Source organism: Chelonia mydas, chromosome 1 (genome assembly GCF_015237465.2).
Source record: "Chelonia mydas isolate rCheMyd1 chromosome 1, rCheMyd1.pri.v2, whole genome shotgun sequence".
Classification (NCBI taxonomy): Eukaryota; Metazoa; Chordata; order Testudines; family Cheloniidae; genus Chelonia; species Chelonia mydas.
In genome coordinates this window covers 12,040,734-12,059,076 of record NC_057849.1, presented here as the reverse complement: position 1 = coordinate 12,059,076, position 18,343 = coordinate 12,040,734, and the positions used below count along the sequence as shown (strand labels likewise).

General features: G+C 43.3%; 1 protein-coding gene across 1 annotated transcript in view; it reads left to right on the top strand.

Moving 5' to 3' along the window:
* The window catches only part of PPME1 (protein phosphatase methylesterase 1), a 42,443-nt gene extending 25,785 nt beyond the window's left edge, over nt 1-16,658 (top strand). Inside the window, exons 4-14 of the mRNA XM_037878989.1 lie at nt 186-243; nt 905-956; nt 5,894-6,048; nt 6,768-6,858; nt 7,305-7,370; nt 8,170-8,305; nt 9,192-9,321; nt 10,001-10,045; nt 11,255-11,319; nt 12,382-12,449; nt 14,060-16,658. Of these exons, the coding sequence (XP_037734917.1) occupies nt 186-243; nt 905-956; nt 5,894-6,048; nt 6,768-6,858; nt 7,305-7,370; nt 8,170-8,305; nt 9,192-9,321; nt 10,001-10,045; nt 11,255-11,319; nt 12,382-12,449; nt 14,060-14,078 (885 nt within the window). The 3' untranslated portion in view covers nt 14,079-16,658. The remainder of the gene's footprint in view (nt 1-185; nt 244-904; nt 957-5,893; nt 6,049-6,767; nt 6,859-7,304; nt 7,371-8,169; nt 8,306-9,191; nt 9,322-10,000; nt 10,046-11,254; nt 11,320-12,381; nt 12,450-14,059) is intronic.
* Nucleotides 16,659-18,343: the final 1,685 nt, after the last annotated feature.

Genomic DNA, 18,343 nt, shown 5'->3' with positions numbered 1-18,343 from the left:
ATTTCATGGCTACTCTGTGCCCCATGTCCAATCTTGCTTCAGCACGGTCACTGACAATTGAGTTTCTTTTTGACACACCATCTTGGCTTTTGCTTCTGTTGCATTGATTCATTTAATATTGTGATCCCCTTTCTTAAATGAGGTGTGGCAGTTTTCAAACTGTATATCTTTGTCCCCTCTTGCAGTCTGCAATCATTAACAGGATTCAGTGTAGGACTGTGGCTTTAGATCTCAGAAGTCATGGTAAGTAATTAGACTTACAATCAAATTCATGTTCCAGTATATTTCAATTTACTAGTTATTTTTTACATTTGTGTTTAAATTAGATTTAACTGAATTACGCCATCAAAAAACTGAGTTTATAGACTACCTATGAAATAATCAAAGCATTGCTACATTATAACTAAGGTAGGGATGAAAAGAATGTGGCCCATGTAATTCCACAATAAAGCTAGTGTTTGCTGTTATATAGAAGTAGAGATTCCACATGCCTGCATATGATGCTCCACCTTGATTCCCCATACACACTGGGATCAATAGTCCTGGTGAGCCCAACGACCACGTAAAAGATGACTGTGTAGGTAGTCCACTTCGTAGGAACCTAGGGATGATCCGCAGTCTTAAATTGCCAATATATGACTTTTATTTGGGCATAGTTTCCCACCTCTGAACTACAACGTAATAAAGTGCCAAGCATTTTTATGAATCTTTGTAGTTTTAATTATCCAAGATGACTGTGAAGAGATGATGCAAACACAGTTGTGATTACTGAGTAAATATATACAGAAAAACTATTATCTGGGCTCATAGTTGCTCCTATTTAAATCCTGAGGATTCTGAAGATTTTTCATCTGCTTTAATAGTGTCTTTTTTGAATTGATGTGTCCTGTTTTTTGCTTCGCAGGTGAAACAAAAGTTAGGAATCCTGAAGATCTGTCCGCAGAAACTATGTCAAAGTATGGAAGTTTACAATCTCTTTAGCCATTTCAGACTTTCCCAAATCCTTATCTTCTCAATTCTTTGTTCCTTCATTCTTATCAACTTTTTACCCACCTTCAGTTTTCCTTCTATGAAGACATCATACATGCCAGTCATGTAAGGGGGCACTAGAACTTAAGCTGAGTTCCACTTTTCAGTGTAGTTGAAGTTGGTGTATCTTAGGTCGACTTACCTGGCTGTGAAGATGGCGGCGAGTCGACCGCTGCCGCTCCCCCGTCAACTCCGCTTCCGCCTCTTGCGAGCTGGAGTTCCGGAGTTGACGGGGAGCGTGTTCGGGGATCGATTTATCGTGTCTCGTCTAGACGCGATTGATCGATCACTATCTGGCGGGTACTGAAGACCTGCCCTTAGTTCATCATAACTTTCCTTCCTGTTTGGAAAGTTTGAGCAACACCAGGTTAGGCGCAAGCTGAAATCATAACTCCAACAGTCGATGCTAGATATTTCAGACCTGACTTGTTCTGTAGATCTCAGTGAAAGGTAAATCTGGTGAGGAAATTCCCCTTTGTGATTTAAAAGTTATGAACATTTAAAGTTGGTAATGCTGTGGACCCACATCAGAATTTTTCTCCCCTTTTTAGTCTTTTTTTTTTTTTTTAAAGAACTCCCTCAGTTAAAAGCCATCTGCAATTAAGCTTTTTAAAAAATTCTCCAACTCTTTCCATAAAAAAATTAATGTAACATCAAAGCTAACCGTTGAATTTGAGTTTTTACTGCAGTGTTCACTCAGCCACTTTTGTTTACATGTAGTGTGGTATTCTTTACATTTTTCTCTGTTAAATGCAAATTTTGATGGAGAGCTATTTGTTACTGTACTGTCATGTTCTGCACTGTGAGAGATTTAACACTGCAGGAATGCACTGATCTTCTGGAATGTCATGGTTTTTTGGGGGGGAATAATTTAATTTTTCATCCTAAATGTGGCATTTACACTATTTCTTAGTATTTGATGTTTGTAAAGACAGAAGTGAGCGTGATTTCTCCACTTGCACAGTAGCTCCCACACCAATCTTACTCCCCTGTGACTGTCTCCATCCCCAGCTCCACCTTCTCCACTGCACTTCAGCCTGTGCTTCCAACTCCCATGACTGTCTGTCTGTTCTAAGCCCTAGCCCCCAGCCTTGACCTTCCCGTGGACTCATTTCGTTGCTTTTAAATGCCTCTGAGAAAAGAACAGCAAGCATATAGACTTTCTTCATTCCACCCTTGCTTCTCCTGATCTTCTGTTTTGCCTCCAACCATGTCTTCTCAACTTTCCTCTCTGCCCAATAGCTTACCAATTTTGTCAGGAAGAGACAGTTATTCATATTCTCCTTTATTCATTGTTCCTGGAAGAGGTCACAATACACACCATTAGGGTCAGATGGAAAACTGGTGTAAATGGGTGTAGTTCCACTGAATCCACACTGATTTACACCAGTTCAGGGTCTGGTTCTTGTATTACTCTACTCACTGTAGTATCTGGGTGCACCGTGCATGGCTTAAATACAGGGAAAACCCCTTTCCATTTTTATTTCAGCCTGTATTTCAAATAACGCTTCTTATCCATCCTGATGTGGGTCAGCTTTCTTTCCCTTGAAAGATTCCTTTTCCATACCTATCCTTCACCCTTGGGTGAAGGTGAAGTGTGACTCATGCCCAGTTTGGAACCACTACATCGAGAAAACATGTCCTGCACAGAATGAGACTTTCAGGCATGGTGAGAGCTGCTTAATCAAATTGCGGTGACCTGCTTCTGAATGCAAACCCTTCTTTTGTGACAAGCTGTGAGAGAAGCAATTACCTTCCACTAGAAATACTATATAATGCCCACATTTAGTGCAGAGAGATTCTCCTGAAGGTTACAGTCCTTCATACTAACAGACCTGCTTGGTTTGTTCCAGGGAGGCCATCTGTGAAATAGATTTTGACTTGCTGTGTACCTTATTGCTGTTTCTCACATCCTGTCAGCTCCTGATGTGCGTGTTGGTGTCCTGAGGAGCTGCCATATGCAATGATCGTTTTTCAGATCTCGAGCAGCTCTAATATGGGACCAAACAAATAGGCAGCCTTCATTTTAAACCTTCCTACCCTCCTAATGATAGATTTGAAAGCTATTTCCAATTTGTCTTTAAACTGGAGTTTTAAACTGTCACTAACTTTTCAGATTTGTAAATCCTCCTGCATTTTCAAAGGAAATGGTTAAAAAAAAAATCAGATATTTAAGTAATTTTTTTACCTGTTAATACCTTAAATTATTCTTCATTACTGATGCTATATGTGCTTGCTTTTCTAATCTCTCAGCTTGGACAGAGAAAACAAGCTAGTCAGACTTGCTTTGTGACTGTCATGCACTAGGCACAATGCTCTTTGTGTTCCTAACACATAAGAACATAAGAATGGCCATACTGGGTCGGACCAAAGGTCCATCTAGTCCAGTATCCTGTCTTCCCCCAGGTGCCCCAAAGGAAATGAACAGAACAGATCATTATCATCCCCTGTCACCCATTCCCAATACATATGTTGAATTCATAGATATTTAGGTCAGAAGGGACCATTATGATCATCTAGTCTGACCTCCTGCACAACGCAGGCCACAGAATTTCACCCACCAGTCCTACAAAAAAAACCTCACACCTATATCTGTGCTATTGAAGTCTTCAAATCGTAGTTTAAAGACTTCAAGGAGCAGAGAATCCTCCAGCAAGTGACCCGTGCCCCATGCTACAGAGGAAGGCGAAAAACCTCCAGGGCCTCTTCCAATCTGCCCTGGAGGAAAATTCCTTCCTGACCCCAAATATGGCAATCAGCTAAACCCTGAGCATATGGGCAAGATTCATCAGCCAGGTACTACAGAAAATTCTTTCCTGGGTAACTCGGATCTCACCCCATCTAAAAGCCCATCACAGGCCGTTGGGCCTATTTATGAATATTTAATTACCAAAACCATGTTATCCCATCATACCATCTCCTCCATAAACTTATCGAGTTTAATCTTAAAGCCAGATAGATCTTTTGCCCCCACTGCTTCCCTTGGATGGCTATTCCAAAACTTCACTCCTCTGATGGTTAAAAACCTTCGTCTAATTTCTAATCTAAATTTCCTAGTGGCCAGTTTATATCCATTTGTTCTTGTGTCCACATTAGTACTGAGCTTAAATAATTCCTCTCCCTCTCTGGTATTTATCCCTCTGATATATTTATAGAGAGCAATCATATCTCCCCTCAACCTTCTTTTAGTTAGGCTAAACAAGCCAAGCTCCCTGAGTCTCCTTTCATAAGACAAGTTTTCCATTCCTCGGATCATCCTAGTAGCCCTTCTCTGTACCTGTTCCAGTTTGAATTCATCCTTCTTAAACATGGGAGACCAGAACTGCACACAGTATTCCAGGTGAGGTCTCACCAGTGCCTTGTATAACGGTACTAAAACCTCCTTATCCCTACTGGAAATACCTCTCCTGATGCATCCCAAGACTGCATTAGCTTTTTTCACAGCCATATGACATTGGCGGCTCATAGTCATCCTATGATCAACCAATACTCCAAGGTCCTTTTCCTCCTCCGTTACTTCTAATTGATACGTCCTTAGCTTATAACTAAAATTCTTGTTATTAATCCCTAAATGCATGACCTTACGCTCCTTACTATTAAATTTCATCCTATTACTATTACTCCAGTTTACAAGGTCATCCAGATCCTCCTGTAGGGTATCCCTGTCCTTCTCTAAATTGGCAATACCTCCCAGCTTTGTATCATCCGCAGACTTTATTAGCACACTCCCACTTTTTGTGCCAAGGTCAGTAATAAAAAGATTAAATAAAATTGGTCTCAAAACCGATCCTTGAGGAACTCCACTGGTAACCTCCCTCCAGCCTGACAGTTCACCTTTCAGTAGGACCCGTTGTAGTCTCCCGTTTAACCAATTCCTTATCCACCTTTCAATTTTCCTATTGATCCCCATCTTATCTAATTTAACTAATAACTCCCCATGTGGCACGGTATCAAATGCCTTACTAAAATCTAGGTAAATTAGATCCACTGCTTTTCCTTTGTCTAAAAAATCTGTTACTTTCTCAAAGAAGGAGATCAGGTTGGTTTGGCACGATCTACCTTTTGTAAAACCATGTTGTATTTTGTCCCATTTACCATTGACCTCAATGTCCTTAACTACCTTCTCCTTCAAAATTTTTGTTACAGCCAAGAAAGCCTGTATGCATTTTTTTATTTGTGTCCCTTAAACTACTTACTATACTCTTTCCAAAAGGTGCTCAGATACTGCAGTGACAAGTGTTATAAGAACCTGAATATAACAATATGCTTGGTTCTTTGGCTTCATACTGGTTCATAGTGTCCCTGCCCCAAAGAGCTTATCTTCCAGAGAGAGAGAGAGAGAACGTTTTGCTTCTGTTATATATCCCCAACCTCTTGCAATCCTGGTGGCTGGTGTTTGTTTAGGTTCTCAATGATTAGGGCTGAGAAAGCAGGAGAATTGGTTAGTTCCCTCACCTCACCTGTAGTTTATTTTGTGCTCCACAGACCTGGGGCAGGGTGGTCTAGTCTCCCACTTTAGACAGCATCTCCTGTTAACAGAAATGGGAATTACATCCTTATATCCCTGATTCAGGAAAGCACTTGTTTAATGTTAAGCATGTGCTTTGAGGGCTTTCATGAATCCCTGGCCACTGATAAGAGACTAGACTTCCATATCTATTACTATTGGGGCAGATGATCTAACTTAAAAGGCAAATGTGCAAAGAAACTCCGTATTAGGGAAGAGTAGGAAATAAAAGCAGAGGGTTCAGCGTAAGTCTTTCATATTGAATTTTTCAATTCCCCTGCTGGTGTGTTTTTACAAATCTGCTTCAGAAACACATTGGGAAAGAATGCCAACCTTCTGTCTCTCTTCCTTTGCCAGAGATGTTGGAAACGTGGTTGAAGCTATGTACGGGGACCTCCCACCTCCAATCATGCTGATTGGGCACAGTATGGGTGGGGCCATTGCAGTGCACACAGCAGCATCCAATTTGGTACCCAGTTTATTGGGTCTTTGCATGATTGATGTCGTGGAAGGTAAGTGTTTTTTTTTTTTTTTTTTGTTATCTCCTTGGACAGTATCATCTATTATGTTCTGTCTTCCTCTCTCCTTCCCTATTAACTTTGTTGGGCCTGGGAGGTCTTTCTCAGTTGTGTTAACCGTATGAAGCTTTCTCTTCTCTTATGCCAGCTATTGTATGGTATAGTTAGCATCACCTTAGCCTTTTGTTTTGGTTTTCCCAGCTGGACTTTTCCATTTGATTTTGTTTATCATGATTGCTGTGCAACACCCATTCTTATAACCAGGACCACGATTGCTGGGGAGTGTCTTACTGAACCATATAGTGTCACCACTGCTCTCTGCCTAAAATATCAGACCTGTTCACCCTCTAATGGCAGCAGTGTACAAAACTATACAAGCCCTGATACTGTTACAGCTAACGGAGGTTTTGCTGATAGATTTATTGTAATGATAGAATACCTGTAAGAGCTGTTAACGTGGATGCGGGAAGCAAAGAACTTAGAGTTGCTGACCTGGAAACCAGTTGTTTGGAAAAACTGTGTGAAAGCTGGTTTGGAGCAGCTGTGTATAGTTCACGACTATAACTCTGTTAATCAACTTATCTTAAATCATGAAATTTTCCTCAGTTCTCTCCCTCACATAGTTCACACTGTCATACGCCAAGATCTTTGAGAACTGTTGCAAGGATGTTGTCAGATGTTGGGTTCATTTAAGTCAAAATGTTTGTTTTTAGGCACAGCCATGGATGCGTTGAACAGCATGCAGAATTTCTTACGAGGTCGTCCCAAAACGTTCAAGTCAATTGAGAATGCAATTGAGTGGAGGTAATGTGCAAGTTTGTATACTCTTCAAAAATCTTCATTGTATTGTTAATTCTGCAGTTGATCTTGGAAGAAGGGTGGTCTTGTGGTTAAGGCATTGGATTGGCGCACCAGAGGCCTGAGTTCTGTTCCTGACTACCAATGCAATTCCCCCATCTTCAGAGTGGGCATTATACTTCACTGCTGAAGATAGTCATTAATGTTTATGAGATGCTCGATCACAGTGATGTGAGAGCCATATAAAGATCTTGATAATCATAGCATGCTGGGAACTCCAGTGTTTGTATGCCACATCTCTGTATTCGAGATGAGTGCTCGCAGGGTGAACTTGGGAGTGCTCCTATTATTACTGGACCTATTAAATATTGAATTATACTAGATTAACGTATGCAATTGACCCTTGATGTTTGACCATTTTGTTTCCCCCTTTTCCCTTTTTCTTTTTCTAGTGTAAAAAGTGGACAGATAAGAAATCTCGAATCGGCCAGAGTTTCTATGGTTGGCCAAATCAAACAGTAGGTTTTGTTTTCTAAAACCTTCTTAAATGTTTTAAGATCCCAAATCGGTAACAGAGCATAAGTGTACTTTAAAAAAAAAATCAAATCCATCTTCTAGCAGATATCCGGTCCTCCTTGAACTTACCTGCCAAGACTGACCACAGAGGGTGAGGAAAGTAGTACTAAACCATTTACAACCATCCACGTTCCTATGGTTAGGAATGTCAGTCAAAATTTCACTAGGGTAGAATGTAATTACCCATCAAGGATACTTTTTTTTTTTTTTTTACTGTGCAAAAGCCATTTGTACATGCAAATGATAGAGCGCAAAACAATGGGTGTGCAGTGGCCCATGCAAAGATGTGCTCACACCAGTAGACGAGCTGGATGCCCCTTCAGAAATTTGGCCCCAAAATTCCTCCTGACAATTCAACTGAATATAGTACTTTTCACTTGCTGTCCTCCTGCTGCTGTGCATTGTTAAATAGCTGTCCATTGCACTCCAAAGGTGGTGGAGTTGAGTGGTGATGAAAGTAATCTGTGTATTGCACTGTAATCCTATACAACACATGATGCTTGCCAGCAGCATCAGGTGTTTCTATTGTTTATATTCCAGTATTGTCATAAAAAAACCTAATTTTGCTCATTTGACCTGGACACTTCCTTTCTTTCTCCTTGATGTGGTAGAGCCTCAGATCAGCCAGTCTCTCTGAGAGAGCCAATTCTATCCTTTAGGTGCAGGTGGTCTCTCCTAGAATCGTTAAGATGTTGCTTTTCACAATGGAAAAGGAATCAATTTCCAGTCCTATTTTACCAGGTGTGAAGATGCTGCTAGTCCTGAGGTCCCTAAAGCTATAGTAGAAGGGATTATTGAGGAGGAGGAGGAGGAAGAGGAAGAAGACTATGAAGGAAGAGGATCTGTTAACAAAAGGAAGAAGGAAGATGATACAGAGGTGGGGAGTTTTCACTGTGTTCTGCTGGAACTAATGTCTTCACTAGCCTCTTCCTCTCTAGGGTATCTGGCAATCTATAGGGAGCAAGAAGGCAACCATGCAGCCAGCAAAGGAGATGCTTCCATGGAGCTAGGTGCCTATGGGACATGTAAAAGTTCTCCAAAGAAGGAACAGTGAGCAATTGTTCAGCTCTCATTCAGGGCCTCAGTGTAAACAGGAGTAACTCCTGCGACCTCATTGCTTGCCCCAGGTCTGAGTTTGGGCCTTGGTCTCGGACTGCTGGCTACATTGTGAGTTACCACTTGAAAGTGTTTCTAGATGTTCATGAACGTGGCCATTGTACATGGTCTAGAAAGGAACTACTCTCTTGTCCAGTAAGTCACTATGTGCTGGGTCCTGACTCTATTTCATCGTATTATAAAGGCTCATCAGTTTCAGCTCGGTGGTGTAGACCACGTGACCTAACAGGCTTATTCCCACATGTAAAGCTATTCGTGCATGGTGCTGCAAAACTGAGTCTTGCCCAGGCTTCGTGGAAGGACAGGTCCAGGTGTCTTTCTGTGTGAATTTTTAGTTCCGGTGAAAGAGGGCAGACTGACAGTCTGGAAATGGAAGGCCTCTCTTGCTCAACACCCCAGATACAGCATGTGCAGCCCCGTTAACTTACTGTGACATGGAGCAAGCACGTTCAGGGTTAAGAGGGTGATCCAGTTTTTGTGAGCAAGGTTGCCTAGTTAGGGCCACACATGGGGGGCAAACTGACGTTAGAGTCACGTCTGCATTTGACTCTGTGCTTTTACTTTGTCTTCCAAGTGGCGCTTTGCTGAGTTTATTCTACGCTCATTTCGGTTGAATACTAATGCTGAGCTCTTTGTCCCCCCTGTAGACAAAGAAAGAACATCTGTATACATGGCGAATCGAACTGTCGAAAACCGAAAAGTACTGGGAAGGGTGGTTCAGGGGCTTATCGAACCTCTTCCTCAGTTGTTCTACTCCAAAGCTGCTGCTTTTAGCGGGTAGGTGTTTCCTTTTTCTCCTTAGTTCGAGCTGTCGTTCACTTTGATTACATTCAGCCTGTGTTTTAGAGGAGGGAAGGGCAAAACTGTGCTAAGATACTGGTCTGGATTCTATCCTGGCCCTTCTATGTACTTTGAGAGACTGGGCAAGTCATTTTGTCTCTCTGCAACATGCACATGGGAATTGTGGGATTAGATATGCGTATTGTGATACTATGCCTCAGCTGTCTGGCAGGTGTTGCAGTTGTAGAATTGAGCTAATGTTCTGCTAGGAACAGGACTGAGACCCAAGCCAACCCATGGGAGTAATTACTTAGTTACTGCAGACCTGGGCTGGATTTGAACTCGTGACCTGAAGGTGAAAGGATCAGTATTCCAAGACCAATCCCTATTGCCCTCCAGTCCCCTGTGATAGGGAACACTGAGTCTCCCATAGTTGAGTGCCATTTAAAGATGTCTGGGAAGATGGATGGATGAATGTTCCTTCAAGTTTTTGGCAGCGATCCTCTCCTGTCGCTGTATGCTCCTGATGTGCAGCAGGGAAACAGTCTAGTGAGTGTCGAGATGCTGTTTCTATTCCATTTTTTCACACCAAACATCTTTTGCAAAGTCTTAGCAGGACCTGACTAGACGCTCTCTCCCTGGCTTCTCCCCAACACATCCGTTTGCTTTATTCCAGGTGTTGACAGGCTGGATAAAGATCTAACAATTGGACAGATGCAAGGTAAATATTTAATACTGCTAGCTATAATGCTCTTTCAGGGGATAGTTTATGTTGCAGAGAGTGAAAGAGAGCTGGAGAAGAAGGCTGAAATGGTCCTGGCCAGGGCAATCTGTATTGAGACAAACCAGCATTAAAGAATGTAGTTAATCCCCGGCGTAACAGTGTGATCCCTTGTCTGTGATTCTCTCTAATGGAAGCTAGAGGAGTTATTAGATCTTGCCAATCACCCTGGTGCTAATGCAGGGCTGTCATATTGCTTTTGTTCAGTCTGGTATTAAATATTCAAGTGATGGGGCCTTGTCATGTCTCGTGGGGATCATTCTGTGATTTTCAGTTTTGCCGTTAGGAAGCTTTTCCTGATTTTCAGTCTGTTTTCTTTTAATTCCATCCCACTGTGCCTAGTTGCACCACCTGGTGCCACCTGAAACAATCTCTCTTTCTGGTGCTGGCAGACTTCTACTAATGCTTGAGAGACATGGCAGGGGAGGTAATATCTTTTACTGGACCAGCTTTCGAGCTTATGACCTGAAGAGGAGTTCTGTGTAAGCACAAAAGCTTGTCTCTCTGCAACAGAAGTTGGTCCAATAAACAATATTCCCTCGCCCCTTGTCTGTATAATGTCCTGGGACCAGCACGGCTACAACAACCACCTCTAATAATGCTTGACAGTTACATTAGCATCTTTCCCCGTCCTATCCCCATCACTGTTTTCTTTGGTAGTTGGATATTGGAAGGGAAAATGGATGATTGGATAAAGGTCCTGGTGTGGTAGGTTTGACAGCTACATTCACGTCAGGAAGATGGGATGGCATTTAATACAGAGCTCTCGGGAATTAAGGATTAGGAAGATAGTGAGTGAACATGGCTGTAGTTAATTCAGACTCCTGCACAAGTAAGAAGGCAAGTTCTTGCCTCCTGCAGAAGCTTTGTGTTCTCCATATGCTGCTGTTTGACATCTGGTGTCAAACATAGCTTCTTGAGTCCTCATCTGCTAGATACGACAGTGGGGCTAACTTGTAAAGAGTTTGAGATCTCTAGTAGAAATGCCCATAAAAGTGCAGAATATTTTTGCACCTTAACAAGTTCGGTCCCTGCCTTTAGCGTTTATAGGGGTTGGCTTCTGCGGTCGCATGTAACACATGCCTGAGTCATTGCCAGGGAGGGATACGTTCACTCTAAAAGTAGCTGCAGTGACTGTTTGGTCTGCAGGAAAGTTCCAGATGCAAGTCCTCCCTCAGTGTGGCCATGCAGTCCACGAAGATGCTCCAGACAAGGTGAGCCGCAAAGCTTTGGTAGCAGTCCGTTTACGAGTTACATGCAAAACGGGTCCATCACTAATACAAAACCGAGGGCAAACCTCATAGGCCTTACGTGCACCACACCTATAAGGGGACCTGGTTACTGATGGAGCAGATGGGACTAAATCATATCCCTGAAGCTGCCTTGAGAGCCTGGACTGGCCAAGACTTTAGTCTGCTTGTGGGGAGACAGGTCCCACCTGCGTTACAGCTTTACCTGCGTCGGGGGCCAGTGGTGGTATATAACTGACTCAATGATACAGTAGTTATAATGTGGCATGGGATTTTCCATCCTTAACTTCTCTTGGGTTACCTCAGCTTTTCCCTTCCCCCTCCAGCCTTCAGTGCAGGTGGCTGCTTTCGTAGAGGGATAATGTCTTATTAAAACTAAGTTTAAAATTTAGAAAACGTCGTATAAACATTATTGTAGCAGTTTATGTACTGACAAACAGTGACACTTTAGTATTTCACTCAAGCTAGTGTGCCAGTAAATAGAATGGTGGTGTGGACTGAGCACGTCTGGAAATGAACGGCCGAGTTCTTATCTCGGCTCTATTATTAACTGTTTGTGTGGCTTTGAGTCACTTACCCACTCTGTGCCTCACCCTTGTAAAATGAAGATATTTTTACCTATCTCCATGAGATGTTTGGAAGAAAAGTTATTTGTAAAGCGTGATACAAGTAATTTGCTGCTCTGAGCTAATCCTTAAAGCGACACCAACTTAAATCACAATTGTCTTTTTTTTACCTACTATAGTACATGCCTAAATTACTGTAACTGAAGAAGATGGTGAAAAAAACATTTTTTTTTCAATTGTGCACTTGATGCATGGTCGGTTTCACTGGGTCCTTGGTATTATATAGACATTTATCCCCTTTGTGAGATGTTTCACACAGAGGTGGGGGGGCGGGGGAACAGTTTAAAATAATGGGAGGAAGATGTAGTACTTTGAATTACTTTAAATTTTGAAACTGACCAGGCTTCAAGTTGACTATGTCCCTTTAAACTCTGATTCCTTCCCCCCTACCTCCCTTCAGGTTGCTGAAGCTGTTGCAACTTTCTTGATCCGTCACCGGTTTACAGAACCAATTGGTGGATTTCAGTGGTAAGGATCTCTGAGTCCTCAGGTTGCATGATTCTCTTCCTGACTCCTGCAGGAAGCCTTGCATTCCTTGTGTGCATCCAGGGTGGGGAGAGATGAGTATAACAAGTGGTTGGGTGGAAAGGGAAGTAAGGATCAACTTGGAGCTTTAATGTAACATTAAAAGCAGCATGTCAGTATGCAGCCTAGATCACAGGCAGTATTGTGTTTCATGTTCAGTGTGTAAAGCTGTCACCGTCTCTAAACGTCTCATATTTGAACTTACTAATTGTGATAATAAAACACTCAGACTTGGAGGGAGGAGAAGATGTGGGCCTGACCTAGCTGATTTATTTCTTTGTGATGGAAATCCTTATCCCTGATGGGGCAAAACTAGCAATTGCATTGAATTTTGTTAAACAGACCCAGTCACTGCAAATAGTTTAGGACCCAAGAATGACCTGCGTAATGTGGTGGAGAAGATCTTCCAATTTCTAAGCATCGCTATGGCTGTTCTTGTAATCTGGATCTCTGTCATGGAAAAATGCAATTTCCAGCATGTTTCCTCCTGCTAAGAAACATTAGCAAGAACATACATTTAAAGCTTAAAGCTGCATCCTTTGCTTCTCAAATCTCACGGCTGTGTCACCCACAATAGTCTAAAGTAGTCTCCCATCATAATGAACTTCAGGAGCCAAAGCTCCTCTCCTGGCAGTGCGGTGGATGAGCTGAGATAATGTAGAAGAAACACTGAAGGTGAATGAACTCTGCAGGCTGCTGCATGTCGACTCCCAGTATCTCCTAATCATATTTACAACAGGCAATACTGACCTGTTGGGAGGGGGCATTGAGCTGCCGGAGGGACAACATTCAGATGAGGTGTGAAACAGTGTTGTTCTGGCCACCTGTCATTACAGATCTGTGAGAAAAGGCGGGTTAACCCACATGTCATGGGCAATAATTCCTCTGTCCCAAAATTCCGCCTGAAGATTTAAGGAAGAAAAACGTTGGTTCAGAGTTACTAGGCCACAAAAGTTATCGTGTTCCACCCCTGAGGTGACTGTGTTTTTAGGGGAAGTGGTATCGATGAGTGGGTGAACCCATCCCATGCTCTTCAGGGTGAAAGGCGGGAGGAATGTAGAACGATTAACAATATGAATCGGAAGCCTGAGGAAAGGGTACAGGATGTGGATATGTTTTAAAGCAATGGAAGCGGGAGAAGTCGCCAGGGCAACATTATGCTGCGTCTAAGTCTGTAGCAGGCTTTGGCAAGTTATTGCTGAGGATTATAAGGCATTAGCTTGCTGCTGCTGCTGTCATGGTTGTACTTGACAGCAGCTTCGAGAGAGGTGCATCTGAGGGACGGGCAGTTTGTTATACCTACTGCGGTCTGCTGCTTTAAGCCATAGAGAGCAGGATAAAACTAGTAATAGTGAGAGCTGTGTATCTATAATTGCTGTTCTGCCTGCATGCACCTAACTGGGATATTGCCCATGAAGACTTAACCTACATTTTAGATCCTTTAAGTTTCAGCTTTATTAGCATTAGCGAGTTACCTTGGGTGGTGTGGATTTGAATTTTACAGAGGATCATTGAGATTTAATGCGCAGTGATATTCTTCTCTCCCCTGCCAGTGTGTTTCCTGCTTGTTAATATCCTGATGTTCTCCAGCACTGAGTTCCATTGTAAATAAACTGCACCAGAGGCCACTGTGATGTATCCATATCCTTCTCATCTATCCAGTTCAGCAATGACAAGAAATTGGCAGGAGATCAGTCCCATAGAGCTGGTTTCTAGGAATTCCCTTGCCGGCAGGCAGCTCGTATCGGAGTCCTTGTGAAGCTCGTCGGTCTCTTGGACATGGGCTCCTCTCCGCTGCCACAAGGAAAGACAACCTGAAACCCCGAGTAGTAGAACATCTCTCTTATCTCTGCGAATCCTCAGGCTTTGTTGGACACAATCACTAAGGGACTTCAGGCAGATCGGATTTCCCGAGGGGCATTGCAGCAAATCTGAAGGCGTCAGGATTTCTTCGTGGAACTATATGGGAAAGGCCCCTCAAGAGCTTTTGCTTTTGCTTTTTTTTTTTTTTTTTTTTAAGCCTGAGGAACCGGCGTCTTTTGAGTTTTTCATCTCCCCAGGGCCGGCTGCATGATTTTTAGGGCCTGTAAATTGTGGGGGAGAGAACCGACTGCACTATGAATTACCTTCCCTTCCAGTTCCACTAATGGCAGGACTGGGAAAATGGGACCATGAGCTCCTTTGAGGGGTCCTGCTGCTTCCTTGACAAGTTCACTCCTGGGGTCTCCGGCCCCAGCACTTCACTCTATGGCAGGCATTCAGTGGCCTGGGGCTCTACATTTAAAGGGAAAGCCACAGTATCACCAGTAACATCATGATCTGTCAGAAACAGGCCAGTGGCCATTCTCTGCTTGTGGAGTTTCTGCCTACCTGGTTCTGCACCTCTTGTCACCGCACACAAGTGAGTGGAGATTGGCACCTCGGGCAGTTTTTAGGAGGCAAGTAGACAGACCGGGCAGTGGATGGAATGCTGAGCTAGCCAGCAGTAGGGAGAGATAGGGACTTGGGGGGGGGAAATCCCACCAGCAGTCTGACCCTGGCCCAAGCAGTTGCTTGCCATGTGAGGCCCTGCTCAGTGTATTGTGGGAAAGTCACTGTTCTGTATTTGATGTTTAGCACTGATCAGGTTCAGGTCTTTTATTAATGCAGTTACTATGAGAGAGTTTCTTCAGGGCACAGGCCAGCCCGGGATAATTTGTTAGATCCTTTTCACCTCCTATGAAATCCCCCACGGGAGCAATAGAACAGTTGCACTTGGAGCTATTTGCAACGATATCCTGATGTTCTTGAACTAATAAAAATGAGGCTTTATTCTTTGACCGTTTCATGCCAAGTGATGAAGTGACTCTGCTAGTTGAAGCATAGCTCTGTTACTCGCCTGGTCTTGGAGATGTAATGGTGGCGGGTGTATCCTGTGACAGTCCTGGTCAATGCTTTACGTTTGTGCTGTGCTGGTAGGGATGAGGGGGAAATGGCACAAATAGTAAGTAAAGCCCAGTCAAGCATAATGTTTACCATGAGGGAGAACTATTGTTCTCTTCTGTCTGATTCACACACGCACTAAGGGCTTGTCTACGCTACCCACCGGATTGGCGGACTGCGATCGATCCAGCGAGGGTCGATTTATTGCGTCTAGTCTAGACGTGATAAATCAACGGCTGAGCACTCTCCCGTCAACTCTGGTACTCTACCAGAACGAAAAGTGCAAGCGGAGTTGACGGGAGAGCGTCAGCCATCCACTTACCGCAGTGAAGACATCGCAGGAAGTAGATTTAAGTGCGTCAACTTCAGTGACGTTATTCCCGTAGCTGAAGTTGTGTATCTTAGATCGACACGGCGCGGTTGTGTAGACAAGCCCTCAGTGGTGGACTTTTCAGCTGTGGCCTGGCTGCGTATTTCACCCCCACCACCACCAGAGCCTGAAACCGCTGGATTAGAAACGAGAATTTGCAATTCCAGGTGAGTTCTGCGTCCAATGCAACACTTAGGCAACTGATGCTGAGGTACTAAACAAGCGATTTTTGGCTCCTTGATAGCCCTCCCTATCAGTCACAACCTGGCATTGCTTCACCATGTGATTCTGCTCACTGACCAATACGGACCCTGGACTAAGTCCATTCCAGTTTGTCTGCTGATTAGTTTCATGGCTTCCAATAATTGAAAAGTCAGTTTATAATTGGAAAACCCAACAAAAAACTCCATTTCCCCCACTGCATATCTTGGCAGTCTTGCAAGGTTCTTGACCCTTTTCAGATTACTCTGGTTGTCAAACTGTTTGTAGGGGTGGGAACCAAAGCAGTGGTATTGCAGCGTTAACCAAGGCCCTCGTTGTTTAATTTCAAGCATGTGAATAGTCTCCTTAGAGTCAAATTCTGTCATGTGCTTAAATCTCTTGTGGGTTACTACATTAGATAACACCCCGTGTTCACCTCTTGTGCTGTCCTCTCCCTTTCTAGAGAAGGGAACTGGTTTATCAGATGGCCCCACAAAGAGTAAAATACCTTCTATTTCAGCCTTTACTATCACACCACAAGGGGGGTGAGGGGCTACATTTCCATGCACTGTGCCATTGGCTCCCTGGAAATGTTTTTTGATTGTTACACCTTGGCAATTATGACCTTGTTTTATGAAAAATAAATATTTCACAACCTCTTCTGGTGTGGCTATGTTTTACGCCAAGCTCTCCAAGTCCTGACTTGTAGCAGAGAATGGATGTTCTTTGCGAGGATCCAACTAGCTTTAGGTTTGTGGAAAGCAGATTCAAAGGGCAGGGGAGAAAATTGTGTGCAGGGGTGACTACTTTGGTTGAACTACATCAACCTTTGTGAGTCTAACACACCTGCAGCATTTTCTTAGTGACATTTTTTAATGCCCCTGTGTAAAAGGCAAACATATGGGGGAGGAAGGGGACATTAATGAAAAGGGGTACCATTTCTATATTGCATCCTTAACTATTTAGAGATCTCTCTTGCCTCTGTTCAGGTTGCATTAGATTAAGGATCAATGGAGCCTTTAACCATGGAAAAAATCTCAGGTTTCAGAGTAACAGCCGTGTTAGTCTGTATTCGCAAAAAGAAAAGGAGGACTTGTGGCACCTTAGAGACGAACCAATTTATTTGAGCATGAGCTTTCGTGAGCTACAGCTCACTTCATCGGATGCATGCTGTGGAAATCGCCATGCATGCTGTGGAAATCAGCATGCATCCGATGAAGTGAGCTGTAGCTCACGAAAGCTCATGCTCAAATAAATTGGTTAGTCTCTAAGGTGCCACAAGTCCTCCTTTTCTTTTTTGGAAAAAATCTCGTGTCTTAACTAACACAAGATACAATTTGTTTGAGAGTCTGGTTTATTTAAGGTTGGGGTTTTTTTAAATCAGACTTAATTCAGTCTTGCTAAACGCCCAGGGTTATCTGAACCAAATATAGGAGCCTTGAGGACCACAGAAGGTTTGTTTGTTAAAAACCCAAACCTCTCTGGTATTCCAGGAATGTGCAGCCCTGCTTTGTTCCTGGGAATAGAGCTGCATGCTGCTCATTTACACATACTTCTATCTTAATGGAAGTTACACTAGTCTGGTGTTTGGAAACACTGTAGTCTGGAGGAGGAGTGTGCGCAGCTGAAAATCAAAGGGCTGTCTCTTTACATTAACACGCTTGCTGACTTGGGCTTCTGTCTGGAGCTGGATTTTCTTTTAAGGCTTGTCTCTTTTCCTTTTCCTCTCAACCTGGCCTTGTCTCACACACTTTCAAAACCACAGTGGGCTGGAGATTAGACCAAAGCCAACTAAATATTTTGTCCACCCTAAATGGAAGCAACTGTTCTGAATAATAAGATCCCTCCAGTAAAAATCCCAAACCCTACAGCATTACATTAAGGTTGTGACCTGTCATTAGAATTGAGGAGTAGAATCCCTGAAGCTAGTCGTGTTTATCAGAATACGCCAGCTGGGTAAAAAGCAGGGGAAGAAGTGGATAGCTCAGTGGTGGGAGCACAAACCCTACTCAGTTGCCCAATGGAGCCAATGGTAGTGGTGACAAAGTTCCTATCTGCTGGCTGTGAAACGTTTGTGGTCTTGCACCTGTTCTTAGAAGACTTCTCTGTATCACATATCAAGTTGGCTCCCTTGTTGATAATGTGTCAGTACTGGGCTAAGACTTGAACTGAGGCATTGCAGAATGACCTACCCTCTCGCCTCCTAAAGATAGCTCAAGGGCAGGGGGGAAACTTGCGCTTTCATTACTCCATATGCCACATCCATTCGGGGACTAGACAGCTTCCGTCTCCAGGCCAGCCAGATGATTGTGCTGTGCTCGGCAGAAATTCAGCACAAACCTAC